The sequence below is a fragment of the Carcharhinus amblyrhynchos genome, chromosome 2 (assembly GCF_965287045.1).
Source record: "Carcharhinus amblyrhynchos chromosome 2, sCarAmb.v2.hapA, whole genome shotgun sequence".
Classification (NCBI taxonomy): Eukaryota; Metazoa; Chordata; class Chondrichthyes; order Carcharhiniformes; family Carcharhinidae; genus Carcharhinus; species Carcharhinus amblyrhynchos.
In genome coordinates this window covers 124,700,399-124,722,069 of record NC_137325.1, presented here as the reverse complement: position 1 = coordinate 124,722,069, position 21,671 = coordinate 124,700,399, and the positions used below count along the sequence as shown (strand labels likewise).

Sequence of the window (21,671 nt, the reverse complement as noted above, 5' to 3'; positions counted from 1 at the left end):
AGGTTCCACCCAAAGAGTCATACAGTGCAGAAAAGGCCCTTCGGCCCATTGAGTCTGCAACGAGAATATCTACTACGCTAATCCCATTTTCCTGCACTTGTCCCATCTTGAATATTATATTTCAAGTGCTCATCCAAATACTTTTAAAGCTCTTTGTAGGCACTCTGCAATTAGCCCTACTCTTCAAGTGTATATCCAATTCTCTTTTTAAAGTTGCAGTTGAATCTGCCTTTGCTATTCTTTCATGCATATTGTGATTAACAGCCATTTGCCTTTTATGCTTCTAATACCAACCTTCCAGTTTCTGCCCCCTTGCTGCTGAGCATTGGAAATATCTTTTCACCATTTCATCTCTCAAGCCTTGATATAATTTTAAACCTTTCCATTAGATTTTCCTTTAATCTTTTCTGAATACAATCCCTTTTTTTAAAAGTTTCTCCACACATTTCCTCCTCTTTTGCTAAATTTTCAGATTTTTTTAGGAACAGGAAAAAAAGTCATAATTTCTGGGAGGCAATCACTTTTCCGCTGTAGGTTTTATTGTATAAGAACAGGAAATTTATAAATCGTTAGGGAGAGGGTTCAAAACTTGACTTACTGGTTTCAGCATTATCCCATGGATTTTCCTTGTCCATCTTTTATTCCATTTTATTTCGCAAATCTATCACAATCGCATTACACAGGCCCTTGATACCAACTTGCTGACATGGCTAAAATATCTGTGCAATAAGCACTGGAAATTATCGCCAAATGCGTCCTGACTGATTACTACAGATAGTGTTGCACTGGTGAATGGAAACTCTTGCCAGCATTAAAACATCATGTACAATTAGGCTCCAAAAAGTGGTGATTCATCCTGGCTAGATCTGCTTTTTCATTAAGTGAATTCCTTACATGATGGTGGAATTCACAGATTCAAATGCATCAGCGTAAAGCGGTGATGTGCGTCTTCTGGCTCGTGAGCCATTTAGAATCCAGCTACTGTCGCCCTCAGCAGGTTTACTATTCCACGCATTGCAACTCGCGGCCTGCTGCAGCAGGTGACTTAGGGTGGCAACATCAGAGTTGCTCACACCCCTGTTCTTGTTCTCCAGAAACGGAAGTCAGGAGCCTAGCCCAGCTTCCATTCAACCAGTGAAGCAGCCACGGTAAAACAGAATTTTTAAAAAATGCTCGATACTTGTTTTTCCATTCCCTGTTAAAATCAGTTCCTAACCTTCACTAGGGGGAACTAGTAATAGCTATGGTAACATGGTGGAAATCAGGCATTCACTATGTGAATGTCCACATCCCAGTGCTCCATTGTGCTGATTGCTGTAGCATTCCACCAGTGTTCTACAAGTTAGACATTAATTGGAAGCGTGGCCTTCTCTTCTTCGCATTATCATGCAGCAAACACTTGGGAAGGCGATAGCCTAGTGGTATTATCGCTAGACCATCAGTGCCGAAACTCAGCTAATCTTCTGGAGACCCGGGTTCGAATACCACCAAGGCAGCTGGTGGAATTTGAATTCAATAAAAAATATCTGGAATTAAGAATTTACTGATGACCATAAAACCACTGCCAATTGTCAGAAAAACCCAACTGGTTCACTAATGTCCATTTAGGGAAGGAAATCTGCTGTCCTTACCTGATCTGGCCTATATGTGACTCCAGGGCCACAGCAATGTGGTTAACTCTCAACAGCCCACTGAACAAGGGGCAACCGAGGGATGGGCAATATATGCTGGCCAGCCAGCGACACGCAGGTCTCACGAATGAATAAAAATTTGTAAACAGACATGGCGTCGGTCACAAATAAAGGACTCATGTGAAAATAAATATGGAAAAGAAAAAAAGCTTAAGGCACTTGAATAATTTCAAGGAGACTGGGGAGAAATGAAACAAAAGAGACAGGTTCTGATAAGAATTTTCCATTGTTTTACAATAAAAAATACATTCATACAGAAATATAACAATCTTGCAAAAAACGATTTCAAATAAAACCTTGTAAAAAGATTTCAAATAACAAAATTTTACAAAGAGGTTTGGAGATAAACAGGGCTTTTAAAAAGAAATGTGAAACATCAATAATAAGAACAATTTTAATTGCAAGCCAAAGGTCATACGGTTTCATTAAGGCTCCATTATCCACAGAACAGTACGTGTACTGCTCATTGGTAAGGTAATAGAAAAATAGTACATGGCCTAACCTTTTCTTCCAGTGAATTCAACCTTTTTTTTCATATATTGCATTAAAAAGCACAAGCTGATTCAAGTTTTTAAACTTTCTGTTACTGGTATCTTTACTTAGTGGCTTGTTACGGCTAGGTAGAGCATAGCATACACGTGCAGAGTTTACAAAATGCCATAAATTGTCTTCAGGAAAAAAAAAAGCAGCTGCCTCTTATGGTTTTGGCAAATAAAAAAATGCATAGAAGGGAAGGTGTGTATGTCTTTGCCCTCAAAACCATGCGTTTTGTGTAAACATTGTACCATCCAACTGCATTCCTCTCCACCACTAACTAACCCAGCCCGCATTGGGGAAGGGGCAGGGGTGGGAGAAGGGGTGTCTGACAACTTAATCAGCAACAGTTCCTGATGTTCAAGGATTTTTGTTTTTATTTTGTGCGCTTTCAAAAAAAAAATACCCAGTTGATTAAATTTCAGTAAGCGACTCCCGTCAGCCTTTTGGGACTGTGAAATATAGCTGGCTTTCCAACCGTTTTCGCAATCCCTGACCATCGCGTTTTCACTAGTCTGCTAGAAAATGCTTCTCGGGCCCATCCATTGATGGGTCAAATTAAGATATTGTACTCTAGACAGCTCAATATCTATTGTGCCGAATCAGCAGGCTACGAAAGGAAATTAGTGCTAGCAAAGGCCCCATCGAGCCACTTTATCTGATTCCTCCTGTCCTAGAGTCTCTCTAATGTCACTGTTAACCATTATAAATCTTCCGTTTTACTGCATTAGGGTTATAAGCAAAAATGCTTTTTCCGAATTAACAGTGCTTTACAGCCGAGTAATTTGTCATGGTCATTTTTAATCCTTTGAGTACTAGGAATGTGTTACCGTTAACAGCACGTTAATATATTTTTTCATAATATAAAAAAAACACCTTTAATAGATCATTTTAATACATTATATTCAGTCAAAATAAAAAAATAAAATAACTAATATTTAATACTTGGGTAGACAAAAATTGGCATTTAGTACTCGAGAAGATTTCAAGAAAAGCTTTTTTTTTATTGTTTCAAAGACAGAAAGAGGCATAGAGTACAAGATCATGTGATAGGGAGCCTTAATGGAGCCCAAGTCACCCATACCCCTGTCTGGTGACCCACATGAGATTGCTACAGCAAGTGGTGTAGCAAGGTCACTTTCATAAGGCACCATTATTTCATGTCAACAGTGCATTTACATTTAGAAACCAGAAATTAGTCCTTAGGCATAAATAAAAAGACCAAAATTAGCTGCTTAAGTAAATCAGTTGCTAAGCTATAGTGGTATCCAACCAAAAAAAGTCCAGGCTTCCTTTACGTTATGTAACATTTGCCCAACTAGATTTTTTTTTAACTGCACATAATTGGAATCAAATTGCAGTCCCCAATTACAAAGAATGAAAAGTGTACAATCCCCAGAATCATGCAACACCTTTCCTATTTATTATGAAAGTTATAGTTGTGTTATATCCTTAATACACAGCTTATACAATGGATTACAAATTAGCTTTTTTTGTAGCAAGTGAACAAGGCTACTCGACACATTGCACATTTATCAGCTGCACCAGACACCAAAAGCTCCTCTCGCATGGGAAAGGGGTCAGTCTTCTGTCCAGGTTCAGCGCCTTCCTTAAGGCATGGAACATCGAAGACATTTGGCGGTTATCCCATCTCCAGGTACGTCCCTCTCTCTTATTTTCTCTTTCGTTCGCGCTCACACACACTCATCCAGCCCATTTTTTAAACGCAATCTTACCTCACCACAAGAAAAAAATCATTGGTTTTCCTCATCATACAGTCAACCCAGTCAACAATGCTCTCAGTACACATGCTCACAGCAGGGAGGGGGCTTGGCAGCCACTCATACAGTCAGGTACACCAGCATGTGCATCAGGAAATGACCCAACACACCATGTACCATAGTTGCTATGCTGCGACTCACACTTGACAGTCTCTGAGAACACCCTGACAAAAAGGCCCTGGAGGCTACTGGGTAGGGTGCAAAATGGCATGCTTTGGCTGGAGCATACGTTCCTCCTCGTCTGGCAGTTCAATTGTGAATCTGAATCGCCAACCGACTTTTATTCTGGACACTTTCAGATGTGTCTCTTCATGTGAAGGGCCAAGTGGTCAGACCTGGAGAAACACCTGAAAAAGGAATTACATTGGGTAAACACCATTTGATTTGATTTATTATTGTCACATCTACTGGGATACAGTGAAAAATATGGTTTTTTGCATGTGATTTGGACAAAGCATCCTTTCATAGAGTACATAGGGTAGAAGGAAAGGTTAGGGATGCAGAATGTAGCGTTACAGTTATAGTAATGTGTAGACAAAGATCAGCTTCATGTGATAGGTCTATCCATGGATTTAACTGGTACACAATTTATAGCCCCCATACTAAATTTTACACTGGTTCGGAATCAACACCTACTAGCTTTTTGAGGTCCCAATCGCTTAAACCAGTTCCGTTTGAAAAGGAGTATGCAGTGTCGCAAGTAGGATTACATTAACAGTGCAATGAAGTTACTGTGAAGATCCCCTAATCGCCACACTCTGGTGCCTGATCGGGTACACTGAGGGAGGATTTAGTGTGGCCAATGCACCTAACCAGAGGAGATCATGCAGACTCAAGCCCAGAATTGAAGCCAGGTCCCTGGTGCTGTGAGATAGCAGTGCTAACCACTGTGTCACCATGCTGCCTAAGGTTGCAGGTTTCAATCTCAGACAGCTTGTCACTCAGGTCAACCAAGTCTCACCACGTGACGTGCCAGAAACTGGCCTCAGTGGCAACAGATAAGACAGACAGATGCTGCATTTTAAGCTCTCCCTCGGTCAAGTAGGAGGCTGTGGCCTCAACAACAAGCGTCATCCCAGCTGAAAGATACTCGCTGGGCAGGGGAAGAAAGTAGTGGAGACATATTGCTTACTGCATTTAATGCTAATCCAAACCATTCAATGCTGCTTGGTTAAAGAATAAATGAAGAACTGTCTGCAGAGTATTAAATCATCCACCTGTCTCACATTTCTCTCCATTCATCACTGCGGTATTCTGTCCTTCCTGATTTAGTAATTAGATGACTCCAAACTCACAGCTATTGGCTGACAGAGTTGCCAGGACATGCTTTTCCTTTTAAGGAATTATGGGTAAATACAGTCAAGGATTATGATGCCTGGGGACATAATTTACCCACAATCCTTTTAGCATAACAATGGATGAGGTCAAAGCAAGTCAGCAAAGAATGCTCTGGTCACAAGAGTATTGAAAAGACAAACATATGAACCACTTGGCTTAGATTCACTCATATCATGATTTCTAATTGGTTTTAAATAATGAACAGTATTTGCTGGTGGGAAATTATTTTGTCATTTAAAAATACCTGCCTGCCATATCCAGTATTGTTACTTAGAATCATAGTGCAGAAGGAGGCCATTTGGCCCATCGAGTCTGCATTGACAACAATCCCATCCAAACCCTATCTCCGTAACCCCACGTATTTACCACACTAATCTCTCTGACTTAAGCATCCCTGGACACTAAAGAACAAAGAACAATACAGCACAGGAAACACACCCTTCGGCCCTCCAAGCCTACGCCTAAGGGGCAATTTAGCATGCCAATCAACCTAACTCACACATCTTTGGACTACGGGAGGAAACCGGAGCGCCCGGAGGAAACCCAGACAGACATGGGGAGAATGTGCAGACTCCACACAGACAGTGCCCCCAGCCGGGAATTGTACCCAGGTCCCTGGTGCTATGGGGCAGCAGTGCTAACCACTGTGCCACCATGCTGCCCCTTACACTTAGGCATAGCAGCACGATTTACAATGTGGCTGAAATTGCTGCAACAATGTTACCTCAGACATTTGCAATCTGTAATCTGTAAGGGTGCTGAGAAGAGGTTGTGAGTGAAGGAGAAAGGGCTTTGCTTGAGAGAATGCGTGTCGTACAATGGTTCTTCTGTGCACTTGTGTCAGTTTTTTTAAAATGTGTTGATTGGCAAGAAAACTAGCAATTTGGTTCCAAGTTCTTTCATATTTTCTATTTTATGCTTCCACCCCTCCCCTCCTGGCCTGCCAGCCCCACACTTCTTTAGGACCCCTTGTTCAGTGTCACCTTCCTCTCCCAGTCTCCGTATCAGGAGATTTCCTGAGGTACTGAGAAAAGGGCCTGATGAATCACCGTGCAGCTCAGAAATGCAGTAAAATTAACAAAGGGGGATGGAAAGTCCCAGCAACTTACCTGTCACAATGAGAGCATTTAAAGGGTTTTGCCCCAGTGTGTTTCCTGAAATGCCTGGTCAGCTCATCGCTCCGTGCAAACCGCCATTCGCAGCCTTCCCATGAGCACCTGTAAGGTTTTTCCCCTGTGGAAGAGAAAATAAAGGCACCTTATGAGCTGCAGAATAAAACTCGCATCCGCCACAGTGAGAAACTGCGGCACTTACAACATCAAACAAAATAAGTCTGATCAAAACAGATTTCCAGCCCTCAAATTGATACATACCTACCCGGTTTTAATTACACCTATCTGATTAATGTGGTACCTTGACGAAGCACAGGAGATGCTAACTCTAAAATACCATCAGCTGAAGTCCCATACGTTTTAAAATTTTACTTCACTTTCGCCTATCGTCCATCTCCCTCACCCCACGTTCAACCCTGGAACAGTAAGATGGCTCACAATGCCAGGTTAAATCCAACAGGTTTATTTGAAATCATGAGCTTTCGGAGCACTGCTCCTTCATCAGGTGAGTCCACTTTAACCTGGTATTGTGAGACTCCTTACTGTACCCACCCCAGTCCAACAGCCGCATCTCCACATCATGTTAACCCTGGAACACCTGGATAACAAGGACACCTAAGTCAGACTCCTATTTATCGACTACAGCTCAGCCTTCAACGCCATTTTTCCGAAGAAACTCATCTCCAAACTCCATGACCTGGGGCTCTGCTCCTCCCTCTGTGACTGAATCCTGAACTTTCTAACCCACAGAGTGCAAGGATAGACAACAATACCTCCTCCTTGATCATCCCTAGTAACGGTGCCCCACAAGGCTGTCTTCTCAGTCTCTTACTCGACTCCTTGTACACTAATGACTGTGTGGCCAAATTCCCCTCCAAATCGATTTTCAAGTTTGCTGATGACACCAACGTAGTGGGTTGGATCTCAAACAATGATGAGACGGGAGAGAGAGAATCTGATGAAATAGTGCAACAACAATAAACTCTCCCTCAATCTTAGTAAAATGAAGAAGGAGATACTCATCAACCTCAGGAAGCGTAATGGAGAACATGCCCCTGTCTACATGAATGAGGACAAAGTAGGGAGCTTCAAGATCACCAACAATCTGTCCTGGTCCCTCCATGCTGACACTCTAGTTAAGAAAGCCCACCATCACCTCTACTTTTTTAAGGAGTCTGAGGAAGTTCAGCATGTCCGCTACGACTCTCACCAACTTTTACAGATGCACCATAGATAGCATTCTTTGTGGTTGTATCACAGCTTGATTATGGCTCTTGCTCTGCCCAAAACCACAAGCAACTACAAAGGGTTGTGAACAAAGCCCAGTCCAACACGCAAACCAGCCTCCCACCCATCGACTCTGTCTACATTTTGCGCTGCCTTGGAAAAGCCCCTTACTATACTCCTTATACACTTATGACTGTGTGTCCAAACTCCCCTCCAACTTGATATTCAAGTTTGCTGATGACACCACCGTAGTGGGTTGGATCAAGAACCCCATGCATCCCGGACATGCTCTTTACCATCTTATTCTGTCGGGAAATAGTTACAACATCTGAGAAAATGTACCAACTGACTAAAGAACAGCTTCTTCCTTGCTGCCAGACTTTTGAATGGACTACATGTATAAGTTGATTTTTCTCTACACCCTAGCTATGACTGTAACACTACCTTCTGCACTCTCTCCTTTCCTTCTCCCCTATATACTCCATGAACAATATGTTTCTATCTGTATGGTGCGCAAAAAACGATACTTTTTATTTTATCCCTTTATATGAATTAATAAATCAAATCACAATAAGTACTCAGTGTCTAAGATGCTTTCCAGGAATCACTCGGCAATAAAATGACTTGTTTCCACTATCTTTTCTCTTTTCAAGCTATAGACTGAGAAACTGGGGGGAGGGATCTTGACTGTGGGAGAGCTGTAATCAGGAGATAGCATGAGGGAGAGACGGAGGGAGGGAGGGAGAGGAAGCGATAGAGGGAGGGAGAGAGGAAGAAAGGGAGAGAGGAAGAAAGGGAGAGAGGAAGAAAGGGAGAGAGGAAGAAAGGGAGAGAGACAGTGAGAGAGAGAGGGAGAGGAAAGGAGAGAGACAGTGAGAGACGGTTGGGATGGAGAGAGGAGGGCGAGAGATGGCAGGAGAGGGTGTGAGATGGCAGGAGGGAGAGAGGAAGGGAGAGAGGCAAATGTGAGGGGGGAGAGAGGGACGGAGGATGAGAGGAATGGTGAGTGGGAGGAGAGTGCACGGTGGTTAGTGCTGCTGCCCCACAGTGCAAGACACTTGGGTTCAATTCCAGCCTCGGGTCAGTGTCTGTGTGAAATTTGCGTGAGAGAGGGACAGAGAGACGGAGCGTGCGCACGAGAGAGAGATGGAGCGCACGCAAGAGAGCGAGAGCATGTGTGACAGAAAGAGAGAGAGACAGAGTGTATGTGAGAGAGAGATGGAGCGCGCTCAAGAGAAAGACAGAACATGCGCGCGAGAGGGAGACGGAGCGTGAGCGCAGGGGAGATAGCGAGAGAGACGGAGCGCGCGCGAGAGAGAGAGAGACAGACAGAGCGCGCGCGAGAGAGAGAGATAGAGCGCGCGCGAGAGGGAGAGAGAGAGAGACAGAGCGCGCGCGAGAGGGAGAGAGGGAGAGACGGAGCGCATGCGAGAGGGCGAGAGACGGAGCGCGCGTGTGAGAGAGAGACAGAGCACGTGATAGAGAGAGACAGACAGACAGAAAGCGAGAGAGACAGAGCACGCACATATGAGAGAGAGGCAGAGCACGTGCACGAGAGAGACAGAGCACGTGCACGAGAGAGACAGAGCACGTGTGCATGCGACAGAGATACGGAGTGCACGCGAGAAAGACAGAGCGCGCATGCACGAGAGATGGAGCGTGCGCACGTGAGAGAGATGGAGAGTACGCACACGTGGGAGAGACAGACCGCATGCATGCGTGTGTGAGAGAGATGAAGCGTGCGCGTGCGAGATAGAGCATGCATGCGAGCGAAAGACAGAGACAGAGACAGAGTGCGAGAGAGAGAGATGGAGCACATGCCAGAGAAAGACAGAGCGCGGGCGCGACGGGGCGCGCGCGGGAGAGGGCGCGACGGGGCGCGCGCGGGAGAGGGCGCGACGGGGCGCGCGCGGGAGAGGGCGCGACGGGGCGCGCGCGGGAGAGGGCGCGACGGGGCGCGCGCGGGAGAGGGCGCGACGGGGCGCGCGCGGGAGAGGGCGCGACGGGGCGCGCGCGGGAGAGGGCGCGACGGGGCGCGCGCGGGAGAGGGCGCGACGGGGCGCGCGCGGGAGAGGGCGCGACGGGGCGCGCGCGGGAGAGGGCGCGACGGGTGGGCGCGGTGGGGTGGGCGCGGGAGAGCACGACGGGGCACACGCGAGGTAGCCAACAGAGTGCACACTTGATAGCGCGCGCTCCAGCACTCTACCAAGCAACAGAACATGAGGGCCGACTGGGGCAGAGTGCACTGGCGAGAGAGGGAGGGACGGAGCGAGAGAGGGAGGGACGGAGCGAGAGAGGGAGAGACGGAGCGAGAGAGGGAGAGACGGAGCGAGAGAGGGAGGGACGGAGCGAGAGAGGGAGGGACGGAGCGAGAGAGGGAGGGACGGAGCGAGAGAGGGAGAGACGGAGTGAAAGAGGGAGAGAGCAAGAAGTGAAAGGGTGTCAATAGGTTTTTACTGATTCTGACCTTTGTCATGCAAATAATCTGCTTGAATACAGGTTTTTAAAATGATATTCAATAATTCACAGAAACAACTGCTTGACAAAATATTTCACCTTTTTCTTCACGAGTGTCTGAACAAGGAGCCGCATTCAAATACTATTCATATTTAAGGCCTGATGCACACGCTATTCACAGAATGTTAATGAGCAAGCCCGGGTTATGATTGCTAGAACATAGGAAACCATTGGCAGCAACAAAACCACTGACAGCCCTGCTTTCTCAGAATGCTAAACAGGGGGCAGTTCTCCAATGGCACAATGAGACTGCAAGGCAGCCACACAGATGCAATCAGATGTTCTGTATTTTATTTAATAAGCTAGGCAATAACATTGTTACAAAAGCTTGACAACTGCATTATGTATTAAGAATGAAACATTAATTAAACCTACTTACAAGGAAAGGAATTATGTTCCGGGGCAGGGGGAGAGGGCAATCAGCCTCGAGCCATTGGGACTGCGTGCTGTAATACTGTAATTGGCTTGGCATCGCAATCTTAAACAATCATCATCTCAAACTTCCTACCACCATGCTTCCTCAGGAACTGGATTGTAGCATTCAAGATCTGTCACAATATTTACAACTGCTCAGACTTCTTAGTCCACTTCTGGACAGAGACCACAAACTAGAACGCAGCTCTTTCACACATTTCAAAGCTTTGGACATTATCCATAGAATCCTACTGTGCAGGAGGAGGCCATTCGGCCCATCAAGTCTGCACCGACCACAGTCCCACCCAGGCCCTATCCCCATAACCCCTGGCATTTACCCTAGCCAGTCCCCCTGACACCAAGAGGCAATTTAGCATGGCCAATCCACCTAAACTGTACATCTTTAGACTGCGGGAGGAAACTCATGCAGACACGGGAAAATGTGCAAACTCCACACAGACAGTGACCCAAGCTGGGATTCGAACCCAGGTCCCTGGCGCTGTGAGGCAGCAGTGCTAACCACTGTGCCACCTCGCCGCCCATTCAATATTATTGCATTCAACCATGTGGATGGTCTAAGTTTAGGATAACATTAACTTCAAAGGCTAAGCGCATGTTTTCAGGCAATTACATCTGCCTGATTCGTTCTTATATTTATGACGTGACTAATATTTTATTTTTTAAGTAAAGCCCCCATTCCTGTGCCTACTGGAATAATGGCCACTTGAGTGGGTGGGTGGGTGGGCAAAAGTTACAATTCATGCTCTTAAATCAGCCTTAAAAATTCTGCCCATTCTGACATTGGATAAGGGGCAGAGCTTGAGAAAGGATGTAATATACTTGACTATAGGAGTATGAAACAAACCAAAAATGAACAGAGGCAAATTTGGATTTCTGCTTGCCAAAAGAGGGGATGGCACAGTGGTTAGCACTGCTGCTTCACAGCACAAGGACTCGGGTTCAATTCCAGCCTTGGGTCTGTGTGGAGTTTTCACGTTCTCCCCGTGTATGCATGGGTTTCCTCTGGGTGCTCCGGTTTCCTCCCACAGTCCAAAGATGTGTAGGTCACATGGATTGGCTGTGCTAAATTGACCCTTAATGTCCAGAGATGTGCACATTAGTCGGGTAAATTTCTGGGGTTACGGGAATAGGTCCTGGGATGCTCTTTCAGAGAGGCAATGCAGACTTGATGGGCCGAACGGCCTCCTTTTGCACTGTAGGGATTCAATGATTCCACGAAATCTTAAGAATGTGCATCACTAATCTGGATCATTTAGGAGAGCAGCAGAATCATGGTCTGCTTGTTCATGTACATGAGGGAAAATATTAAAGAAGCAATAGATTTATCATGGCTGAAACTGACAACACAAATTGATTCAAGCTTTATTCATACCACTCAACTTATTCCCCAAAAATTGAATTCCTATCTAACTGAAAGGTAGACTTTTGCAGTCAATTTACTTATGTTTTAATGGGTCAGTTCTGTATTAGGTGGATGGTCTAGTCTACCTACTAATGACAGGGAGCTTCTGGGAGTATGGATTACCAAATCAGATCAGTAATAGATTTGTAGATTTGACAGTAAAGTGATTGCTTCATCAGCAAATGTTTAAAAAATTACACTCGGTTGATTTGCAACACATGCTGTCAGCAACGCTTAGGAAATTGGCCTGAATGTTGGGTTGAAGCTGAGCACTGACATGCTATTTGGCGGCGTGGCAAATATGTTTCAGATGCTTATCCATATTCCCCTCCCCTTCTCTGATCCCATGCCGCCACGCTTTCTCATCCTGCAGGGAGGCAGGTGACCGACAGTTTTCTCTCAGCTCACAGTCTAAGGTGTTCCATTTCTGTGGCAAAGAATTTGGCAAGGCACTAACAATCTACTCTTTCATTGCATGCGGTGCTGCTGCCGCCAGCCAACGGTGCTTTTGTAACACAAGTCTCAGATACAATGGGATCGCTGATTGTGAGCAGATCCGGGGAATATCAAATCGTTTGCCCTGTCGATGAATGGCTAGGAGGAGGTGTGGCCTTAGCCACCAACCAAATGAGAGACTCTGCGACGGAAGAGAGGGCTCTCTCACACACACACACACACACACACACTGCACAACATTCTTCCTAGACAGAAGATTGCCAAGTCTGAATGTCAACGGAGGCTGGAATTCAGACGTGGGTCCTTGAGGTGATGGCCCAACGCTTCAACAATACGCCTACTGAACTATTTAAATGCACAGACAAAACAACATTTGATCCACTTTAGGAGGTGGTATATATATTGCTCTGAACTGGGCAGCATCCGACGACTGAGATTTCATTTACTGTTTTCAGCAAAACCGCCCAATGGATGAAATCCTTCAACACAAAATAATAATTACTCCCTCTAACCAAAAAAAAATTGCTACTCAGCTGAAGCACTCATTCACCTTGACATTGTAAAGCATTATTTTTTGAATCATAGAATAGCAGAATCGTACAGCACAGAAGGGGACTATTTGATGTGTTATCGCTCTGCTTTTTGAAAGAGGTAATTAATTAGTCTCAACTCCCTGCTCATTCCACATAATTCATACACAGGACATGCTCTACAACATTGTGATCATCTTGTGCATTAGGCCATACAAATGTACATAATCTCAATGCAGTCCACAACTTTCATGCATTAAATTAAGAAGTGAAAAGGCAAATTTAAAATTGGAAAAGCTACATCAGTCGTTCATTCTTCTGCATCCTTAGGCACAGTGGTTAGCACTGCTGCCTCACAGTGCCAGGTTTGATTCCGGGCTTGGGTCACTGACTGTGCAGAGTCTGCAGATTCTCCCAGTATCTGCATGGATTTCTTACGGGTGATCTAGTTTCCGCTGTCCAAAAGACATGCTGCTTAGGTGGATTGGCCATGTTAATTTCACCCTCAGTGTACCCAAGCAGGTGCCGGAGTGTGGCGACTAAGAGGTTTTCACAGTAACTTCATTGCAGTGTGAATGTAAACCTACTTGTGACAATAATAAATAAATAAATCACGCAATTATCTACTAACCTGTGTGAGTGCGCTGATGTGCTTTTAGATGTGAACTTTTGGTGTAAACTTTCCTACATCCATTGAATTCACACCGATGAACCCTTCTCCTCCCATCAGGTGATCCTTCTCCGTTTACAAGACTAGACTTTTCCAAGGATTTTGTAGAATTTCCACCACGACTTTTAACTGGCGTGCTGAGCTCGGGAATACTTGCTTGCAGGTTGCTCCACAGCTGCGGAGAAGACTCCTTGGTCAGCTCTGGAGACGATGGTGGAGTGGAAAGAACTGGAGAGTGTACATTTCCAGAATTTGACAGGACAGTACTTAAGGGGTTTGAGGTATAATTTGCTGTAGGCGATAGCTCCTCTGAACTGTCCAGCGACTCACTGCTCACATCAGAGCTCATGCTGTTGGTCTCCAGGGTCTGGCTTTCCTGGGTCTCGTCTTCCAGTAAGCCTGCGTTCTTCTTGTCAGCCTCATCCTTGTCCCCACAGACCATAATGATTTTGCTCAAGAGGTCATCCTGTCCATCAAATCTAAACTCAGACGCTGAGACATAGGGCTCACTTTGAAGGTACCGTTCCAACTCCAGGCAAGTCTGCATGAAAAAATATATGAAGGTTACTAAAGGGGGTCAAGATTTCTTGAAGGACATTCCCCAGGTCCCTGCTCTCAACAAATTCCTTTTGACTTTTCTAATTCCAGCTCTGTGTGTATATTCATTGCAACAACTTATATTTGCGTGGCACCTTTATTATAATAACATGCCCAAGGTGCGTGAAAGTATTGAAGATATAAAACGCATTCTGAAAATTATGTTATTTATTTAGATGATACATTTACAAATATTTACATGCAATAACATCCATTGAAAAGCCAGGGAACCCATGTGACACCAATACACAATTTAAATTCCTTCCCTTAACTGAGGTTTCCAACCACCAATTTAAATTATTGCGCCAAAAGGGGAGGTCCTTTTTTATAGTATCTAACTTGTCATTGAGGAGAATCCCCCTTTTTTTTCAATTTATGCTTGTCTTTAAAAAAGATTTTTTTCACTGTTTTTTTCCTGAAATAAAGAGGCTGAAATAAAGAGGCTGAAATAAAGAGGCTGATCAGACATTCTTGTTCTTTATTCGAAAAAGTCTGAACTAGCTTCTTGATGCCTGGCTTAACTGACAGAAGCAAGCCATATTTAGTAAGGCTGACTCACAGGCTGTGCTGGATTCAAACTACGGGCCTGCTAGTGAAGCTACCAGAGGACCGCAGCTTCCTGTATGTGTGGAAACATGACCTATCAGCTATTTTCAAAGAATTTGAACGGTGCACAGTGCAAGGATTGGGTCTCGCCGACCTAATAGTCAAATCCAGAACTCTTGCACCTTCATTGTATGTCGACTAACATGTCAATTAGAAGGGAGAGAGAGAAAAAAAATAAGTGTAGGAAAGTGCTCCTTAACAGGATGCAGGAGAGGAAATGACTCTGGAATGCTCCAGGGAAGTCCCATAGTGCAGAGTGCAAAATATTTTTTTTTCCCCTCTTGCTCCCTTGGTATTTTTGGCCAGCAACGCCGAGGGAGTGCTGCGTGAGTCACTGTACTACGATTCCAGTCCAGTGGATACTTCCTATATGCTTCTACCATCTGCACAGGAGTTCCTCTCCTATTAAAAAAAATGCAATGCCAGGATGGTGTGAGCAACAATATCCTCTCCCACCTCCCCCCCATTCGCCTTGACCACAACTTGCTTGGCTCAGCGTTTAGCAACCGCGCACAGGAATGAAAATGATTCAATACAGGAAGTTCGGGGGGGGGACCAACTAAACACAATGAATAAAGGGATGGTTTGCATGTGTAATTTTGGTTTCCATTAGCAAAAACATAGATAGGAGCTATCGCCAAACGCACTCTTAATTAATGAAGATTTCAAATGTTTTCATCATTCAAGCGTTCACACAATATCCTCACTTTACAGTTTCCGTGGCTTAATTCAAATCAGTAGTTTTTTTTTCCTCTCTCTTCGTGTCCAGAAATAACTTTAAATTGCTGGTTGCAGATTGTAATCTAAGTGTGGACCTCCAATTGATTTGAACTGGCTTTATTTGGCCACCGTGACCTCAGTTAGGTTCTCATTTCACAATCCTCATATTGTACAGAGCACAATTTGACAATGTATCTGCAGTTTATTGCAGCCGAATTGCTTTTTTTAAAAAAAACTAACATTAAAAAGGCATCTCATGAATCTGTTGGTTTTTTTTTCAGACAGCGCATTTCGACCCATTGAACATTGGAAAAAGTCATGTCCAACGTTCTCTGCTCCTGCAAACCTTCCAGTAAACACATTAGCAACAGCACTGAACTGTGGGCTGTTGTAGTAAAAATGCCTCTCAAGGCTCAAGCGAGGACGGATTTGGCTCTCCGCCCACTTCTAAATGCCAGAAGGAAACTACTTGGATCAATTTCAATCACATACTGAATGTTTCAGCTTCTTTTGAAGAGGGGGGGTGGCGGGGGGACATGCAAATGTACAACGCAGGAGCTTTAAACAAACCGTCTGCGTGTATTTCAACGCTGTTCAAATCATTCCTGTTCCTCGGCAAACAACGATGAGTGTTTGAACTGGGGGGTTATCTCTTGCTATTCTGATGGTAATTTGTGTTATCTTGGGAGAAACATTACAGCAAAGCTACTTCAACAACATTCCTTTCAATTAGGTTTGCGAGTAAGAATGAAGCCACCACCAAGTCTGGCAAGTCGACTGATTAGGATTTTATATACATAATCCAACCAATTGCTTTTTTAAAAAAAAGCCGCACAACTCTCTTATGGGATGGGGCCAACACAGTTCTAAAGTTTTTTTTAAACGCTTGGCAAATTGACAGTCACTGCAACTGGCAGATTTCAGTCAGAGGGACTTGGGAGTTTGTGCTCCTCTCAATGCAAAGAAGAGTGCAGCCAAATTCCACAACCCTTCCCATTTCAACGGTACGTCTCGGATACATGCAATAAAACAACACGAGTGTCTAAAGTGAGAGAGAGGGGGAGGTTGGAAATCACTTCAATTCTCATCACAAACCTATGTCATGGATGCAGTTCACACACAAAAGCCAAGTCCATCATTTGTTTCCCCCCCATCCCCAAAATAAAACATAATATTCACCTGCTGCCAGTATTCTTCAAGTGATGCCAGTCCTGAAAAGTAGCCAGTGTCGTGCACAATCTGAAGCTCTTGAAAAATGCTGCATCTGGGTAGAACATCCATGCTGTCTGCCTCTTGACTTGGAGCTTGTGTTGGTATGTCTTTCACAAAATGATTCAAATAAGCAGAGAAGGGGAGGGTGAAAAAAAAGCGGAAGGTTTCTGCCTCTCTTCTCCTTCTTCCTCTGTCTACTGTGCCAAGGTATCTCAGCAGAAAACACACACGCACACAAGGTCACACAGTCTTGCACCTCTAGAAAGGATAGGTATCCCGGTAGCAGCCCGTCACTCAAGCAGCCCTGTGGCAGAATGAGCAGGAAGAGATGAAGTGAGAGCCTCCTCTTCTCTCACGCTCACTCATATAACATGTACACAGCGCAGCGCCGCTTCACTTCCCTATTGAGAGGGCCAGAGACCAGCGGAGCAGAGACAGAGAGAGAGACAGCCCCGCCCCCTCCCCGGACACGCATCTGTCAATCATCCCACTCTCCCCGCCCACCTCCAAGTCGGCCACGCCTCCTACCTACATCGACCCCCACGTGATCGCCACCACAAGCCCCGCCCATCCCTCCGTCCCGCTCCGTCACAATGCCCTTCGCCCCCCCGTCCCCCCGCCATGATGTCATGGGCGTCCAATCGGAAGGCGCTGCTCTCCCCCTCCCCCTCCCCCCCCGGCCGGAGGGAAAGAGGCCGGATGTCACGGCGCCTCTGATTGGGCCGCCGAGCCGCTCCCCCTCCCCTCCGCCTCCTCTCCCCGCGCCTGATTGGTGCTGAGTCGGGCAGGCTATTTTTAGCAGGGTATATAAAGCGAGAGCCGGCGGAGCAGCCGCGCTGTTGCGCTCAGTTGCGAGGCGCGGCAGAGTGGTAGCGCTCTAAAGCTGCTGGACACAAGGCAGGCATTGCAGCACTGTCAATTCTTTTCCCCACTCCTGCTTAAAATCTCTCCATTTTTTGAGAAGGGAGGGGGCAAAAGTTAAGTACGGCTGTCTTATTTTGGCCACTGTTCTGGCTGTTAAAAACAAATCTAAATAACTTGTTTTAAAAAAAAACTTTCCCCCGGGCATTAATATCATCATTGCATCCTGACAGTGCAGAATAAGGCCATTCAGCCCATTGAATCTATGCTGACTCCCTAGCAGGACATTTTACCCAAGCCTCACCCTATAAAAGCTGCTCATATTTACCTAACTAATCCATTTAACCTACACATCTTGAGACCCCCAAGGGGCAGTTTAACACAGGCTAATCCATCTAATCTACACAGTTGGTGCCATGGTGGCACTGCTGCCTCACAGTGCCAGGGACCTGGGTTCAATTCCAGCCTCAGGTGACTGTGTGGAGTTTGCACACTTTTTCCCCCTGTGTCCGCCTGGGTTTCCTCTGGGTCATCCAATTGCTTCCGCAGGGGCTGAGGTGCCTTATAGACCCCGACAATCACATTTTGATTTGATGTGTCTTAAGTGTCCTTTGTACTTTTTGTTTCTGTTTGAGCCATTCCCCCTCCTTTTGGGGAGCTGCCCCATTTTTCTTTGTCTGAATGTAATTTAAGTTTGTTTACCTGGTTTGACCCGAAAGACACCCACAGTCCAAAGATATGTGGGTTAGGTGAATTGGCCATGTTAAATTGCCCCTCAGTGTCAGAGGGATTAGCAGGGTAAATATGGGGAGAGGGCCTGAGTGGCAAGAGTAGCTGGAAGGGTACTTTTCTAACTGGAAGTCTATGACAAGAAGTATTCCACAAGAATCCGGGCCCCTGTTGTTCATAATATATAAATGATTTGAAGGAAAATGTAGGTGATTTGATTAGTCCATTTACAGGTGATACAAACATTGGGGGAGTAGTGGATAGTGAGGAGAATTGTTAGAGGATACACCAGGATATAAATTGGCTGCAGACCTGGGCCGAAAGATGGCAGATGGAATTTAACCCAGACAAATGTGAGGTGATGCCATTTAGAAGGTCTGCTGCAGAAGGAAAGTATATAGTAAATGTTAGAGCCTTTAGAAATATTAGCATACAGAGGGACCTAGGCATGCAGGTCCACAGCTCCCTTAAGACAGCAACTCAGGTGGACAAGGTAGTTAATAAGGCTTGCTGGCCTTCATCGGTCACGGCATTGAGTATAGGAATTGGAAAATCATGTTCCAGCTGTTTCGGACTTTGTTTAGACAGCATTTGGAGTATTGAGTACAATTCTGATCGCCACACTACTGGAAGGATGTTGATGCATTGAAAAGGGTGCAGAAGAGATTTACCAGGATGTTGCCTGGTTTGGAAGAGATGGAGGATATGGACTATGAAAAAACATTGAACAAATTTGGATTGTTTTCATTGATGAGGGTGGATGAGGGGGACCTGGCAGAGTTTACAAGATTATGACATGTTTGGATTGAGTGGATAGTCAGAGTTTTCTCCCCAGGTTTGAAGGGTCAATTACTTGGGGGCATAGGTTGAAAGTGAGAAGGGGAAAGTTTAAAAGAGATGTAAGGGGCAAGTTTTTCACAGAGGGTGGTGAATGCTTGGAACACGCTGCCAGAGGAGGTGGTGGAAGCAGATCTATAACAACATTCAAGAGGAATCTGAATAGATACATGAATAAGCCGGACATAAAAGGATGTGAGCCACTTAGAGGCAAGAAAATATTAGATTAGAGAGGCATCTGTGTTGGCACAGACTTGGTGGGCCAAAGGGCCTGTTCCTGTGTTGAAATGTTCCTTGCCCTTTAATATGAAACTCTCTGGGCTGTGGGTCAGTATTTTTTTTTAACGCAGCTGGTGTAGTAATCACTGTTTGTATCAGTACAAAACAAAGCAAAAGGAAAGATCGATTTAGTTTTTTCTTCCTTGTGTTCAAAAGTGTGAAGTTTTGGTGCAGGAATAGAAATAAATCCATTGGATGGTGATTTGGAAGCGTTCGTGAAATGAAATTGATCTTTTATTTTTAGTTTTGCTTTTGGAAAACCTGCAAAACATTAAGCAAATTCTGTTGCAAAACTCATTATTGTGACTAACATAATGTGCATCTGTTTCTCTACTTCCTCCACAAGTGGCCAAGGCATTTTGGCTAGCTTTGTTGTTGACTTGTGATGTGGACAGTGTAAATCTAGGCCATAGGGGGACCCATTCCACCAGACTGCCGATGGTCTGAGCCGACTTCCAAGATTTTCTGCTGGAATTGATGGTAATACTCATCCAAATATGGAATGTGCATAATAAAGAGGCACTAAGGATGGAATGATGTCATTTGATGTATTTCTTAATATTTGCATTCCTGCTGTTCAGTGCTGTCATGCATATAGGGAGAGTTGAAATCTAAATGGCTTGTTTGGTCAGTGTCATTGAACTTGTTTCTCTCATCTTTTATGGCAGGCGCAGCCAACCTGTGATCTGGCCAAGCACTCAGCAAACTCATCCCTCTCCCTCACCCCTTGTATTTATGCAGCACTTTTCACACAGGATGTCCCAAAATGCTTTACAGTAAGGGAAGTACCTGTGCAGTGTTGGCATGGTTTTAATCATAGAGGCTATTCAGCCCATCGAGCCTGCACTAACTCTCTGATAAAGCATCTTATTCAGGCTCTTTCCCCCACCCTATCCACGTAACCACAAATATTTACCATGGCTAATACATCTAACCTACACATCACGGGGTATAAGGGGCAATTCAGCATGGCCAATCCACCTACCCTGTATATCTTTGGAATGTGGGAGGAAACCAAAACACACACAGACGCGGGGAGAATATGCAAACTCCTTACAGGCAGTCACTCAAGATTGGAATTGAACCCAGATCCCTGGTTCTGTGTCAACCATGGTGTCCCCCTCTCAGTGTAGGAATGTTGGACGTGCCACAGCTAATGTTTCTATGCAGCTACATGCCACAAACAGCAATGTGATAATCTGCTTTTTTTAAAATATTGATTGAGCAATAGGGAATGGCCAGGCCACTCAGGATAAATTCCCCTGCTCTTTTTCAAAACAGTATCACGGGATCCTTTATGTCTGAGTGAGAGGATTGACCCAATATGGGACTAAAAACTATGAAAGATCATGCTGAATTTGCAAAATTAGGATGAGATTTTAAATGTAAGGCATCGTCTGACAAGATGTCAAAGCATCATATTGGTTGATTTTTGATTTGATTTGTTATTGTCACATGTATTAACATACAGCAAAAAGTATTGTTTCTTGCACGCTATATAGACAGAGCATAAAGAAGAAAACAAGAGAGTGCAGAATGTAGTGTTACAGTCATAGCTAGGGTGTAGAGAAAGATCAACTTATTGCAAGATAAGTCCATTCAAAAGTCTGAAAGCAGCAGGGAAGAAGCTGTTCTTGAGTCAGTTGGTACATGACTGCAGACTTTTGTATCTTTTTCCTGACAGAGGAAGGTGGAAGAAAGAATGTTCGGGTAGGTGGGATCCTTAGTTATGCTGGCTGTTTTGCTGAGGCAGTGGGAAGTGTAGACAGAGTCAATGGATGGGAGGATGGTTGCGTGATGAATGGGCTACATTCACGACCTTTTGTAGTTTCTTGCGGTCTTGGGCAGAACAGGAGCCATACCAAGTTGTGATACAAACAGAAAAAATGCTGTAAAGGTTGGTGAGAGTCGTAGCTGACATGCCAAATTTCCTTAGTCGCCTGAGAAAGTAGAGGCATTGGTGGGCTTTCTTAACTATAATGTCAGCATGGGGGGACCAGGTTAGGTTGTTGGCTATCTGGACACCTAAAAATTTGAAGCTCTCGACGCTTTCTACTTCGTCCCTGTTGATGTAGACTGGGGCATGTTCTCCTTTATGCTTCATTTTGTTGACATTGAAGGAAAGATTATTGTTGCT

General features: G+C 44.8%; 1 protein-coding gene across 1 annotated transcript; it reads right to left on the bottom strand.

The window, feature by feature from the left end:
• Nucleotides 1–1,898: 1,898 nt before the first annotated feature.
• Nucleotides 1,899–17,227, bottom strand: klf6a (Kruppel like factor 6a). The gene is made up of 4 exons (XM_080212467.1): nt 16,796–17,227; nt 13,655–14,234; nt 6,454–6,577; nt 1,899–4,353 (listed from the first exon to the last, which is right to left on the bottom strand). The coding sequence occupies exons 1-4, from the start codon at nt 16,895–16,897 to the stop codon at nt 4,302–4,304; spliced, it is 858 nt and encodes a 285-aa protein (XP_080068593.1). The 5' UTR covers nt 16,898–17,227; the 3' UTR covers nt 1,899–4,301.
• Between the last annotated feature and the right edge of the window lie 4,444 nt (nt 17,228–21,671).

Excerpts from the sequence above, each read along its gene's own strand:
- klf6a (XM_080212467.1), bottom strand. The coding sequence starts at position 16,897 with ATGGATGTTCTACCCAGATGCAGCATTTTTCAAGAGCTTCAGATTGTG. Across the intron at positions 14,235-16,795 it reads TTGAAGAATACTGGCAGCAG|ACTTGCCTGGAGTTGGAACG; the intron begins GTGAATATTATG and ends TTTTTCATGCAG. Across the intron at positions 6,578-13,654 it reads ACATCAGCGCACTCACACAG|GGGAAAAACCTTACAGGTGC; the intron begins GTTAGTAGATAA and ends TCTCTTCCACAG.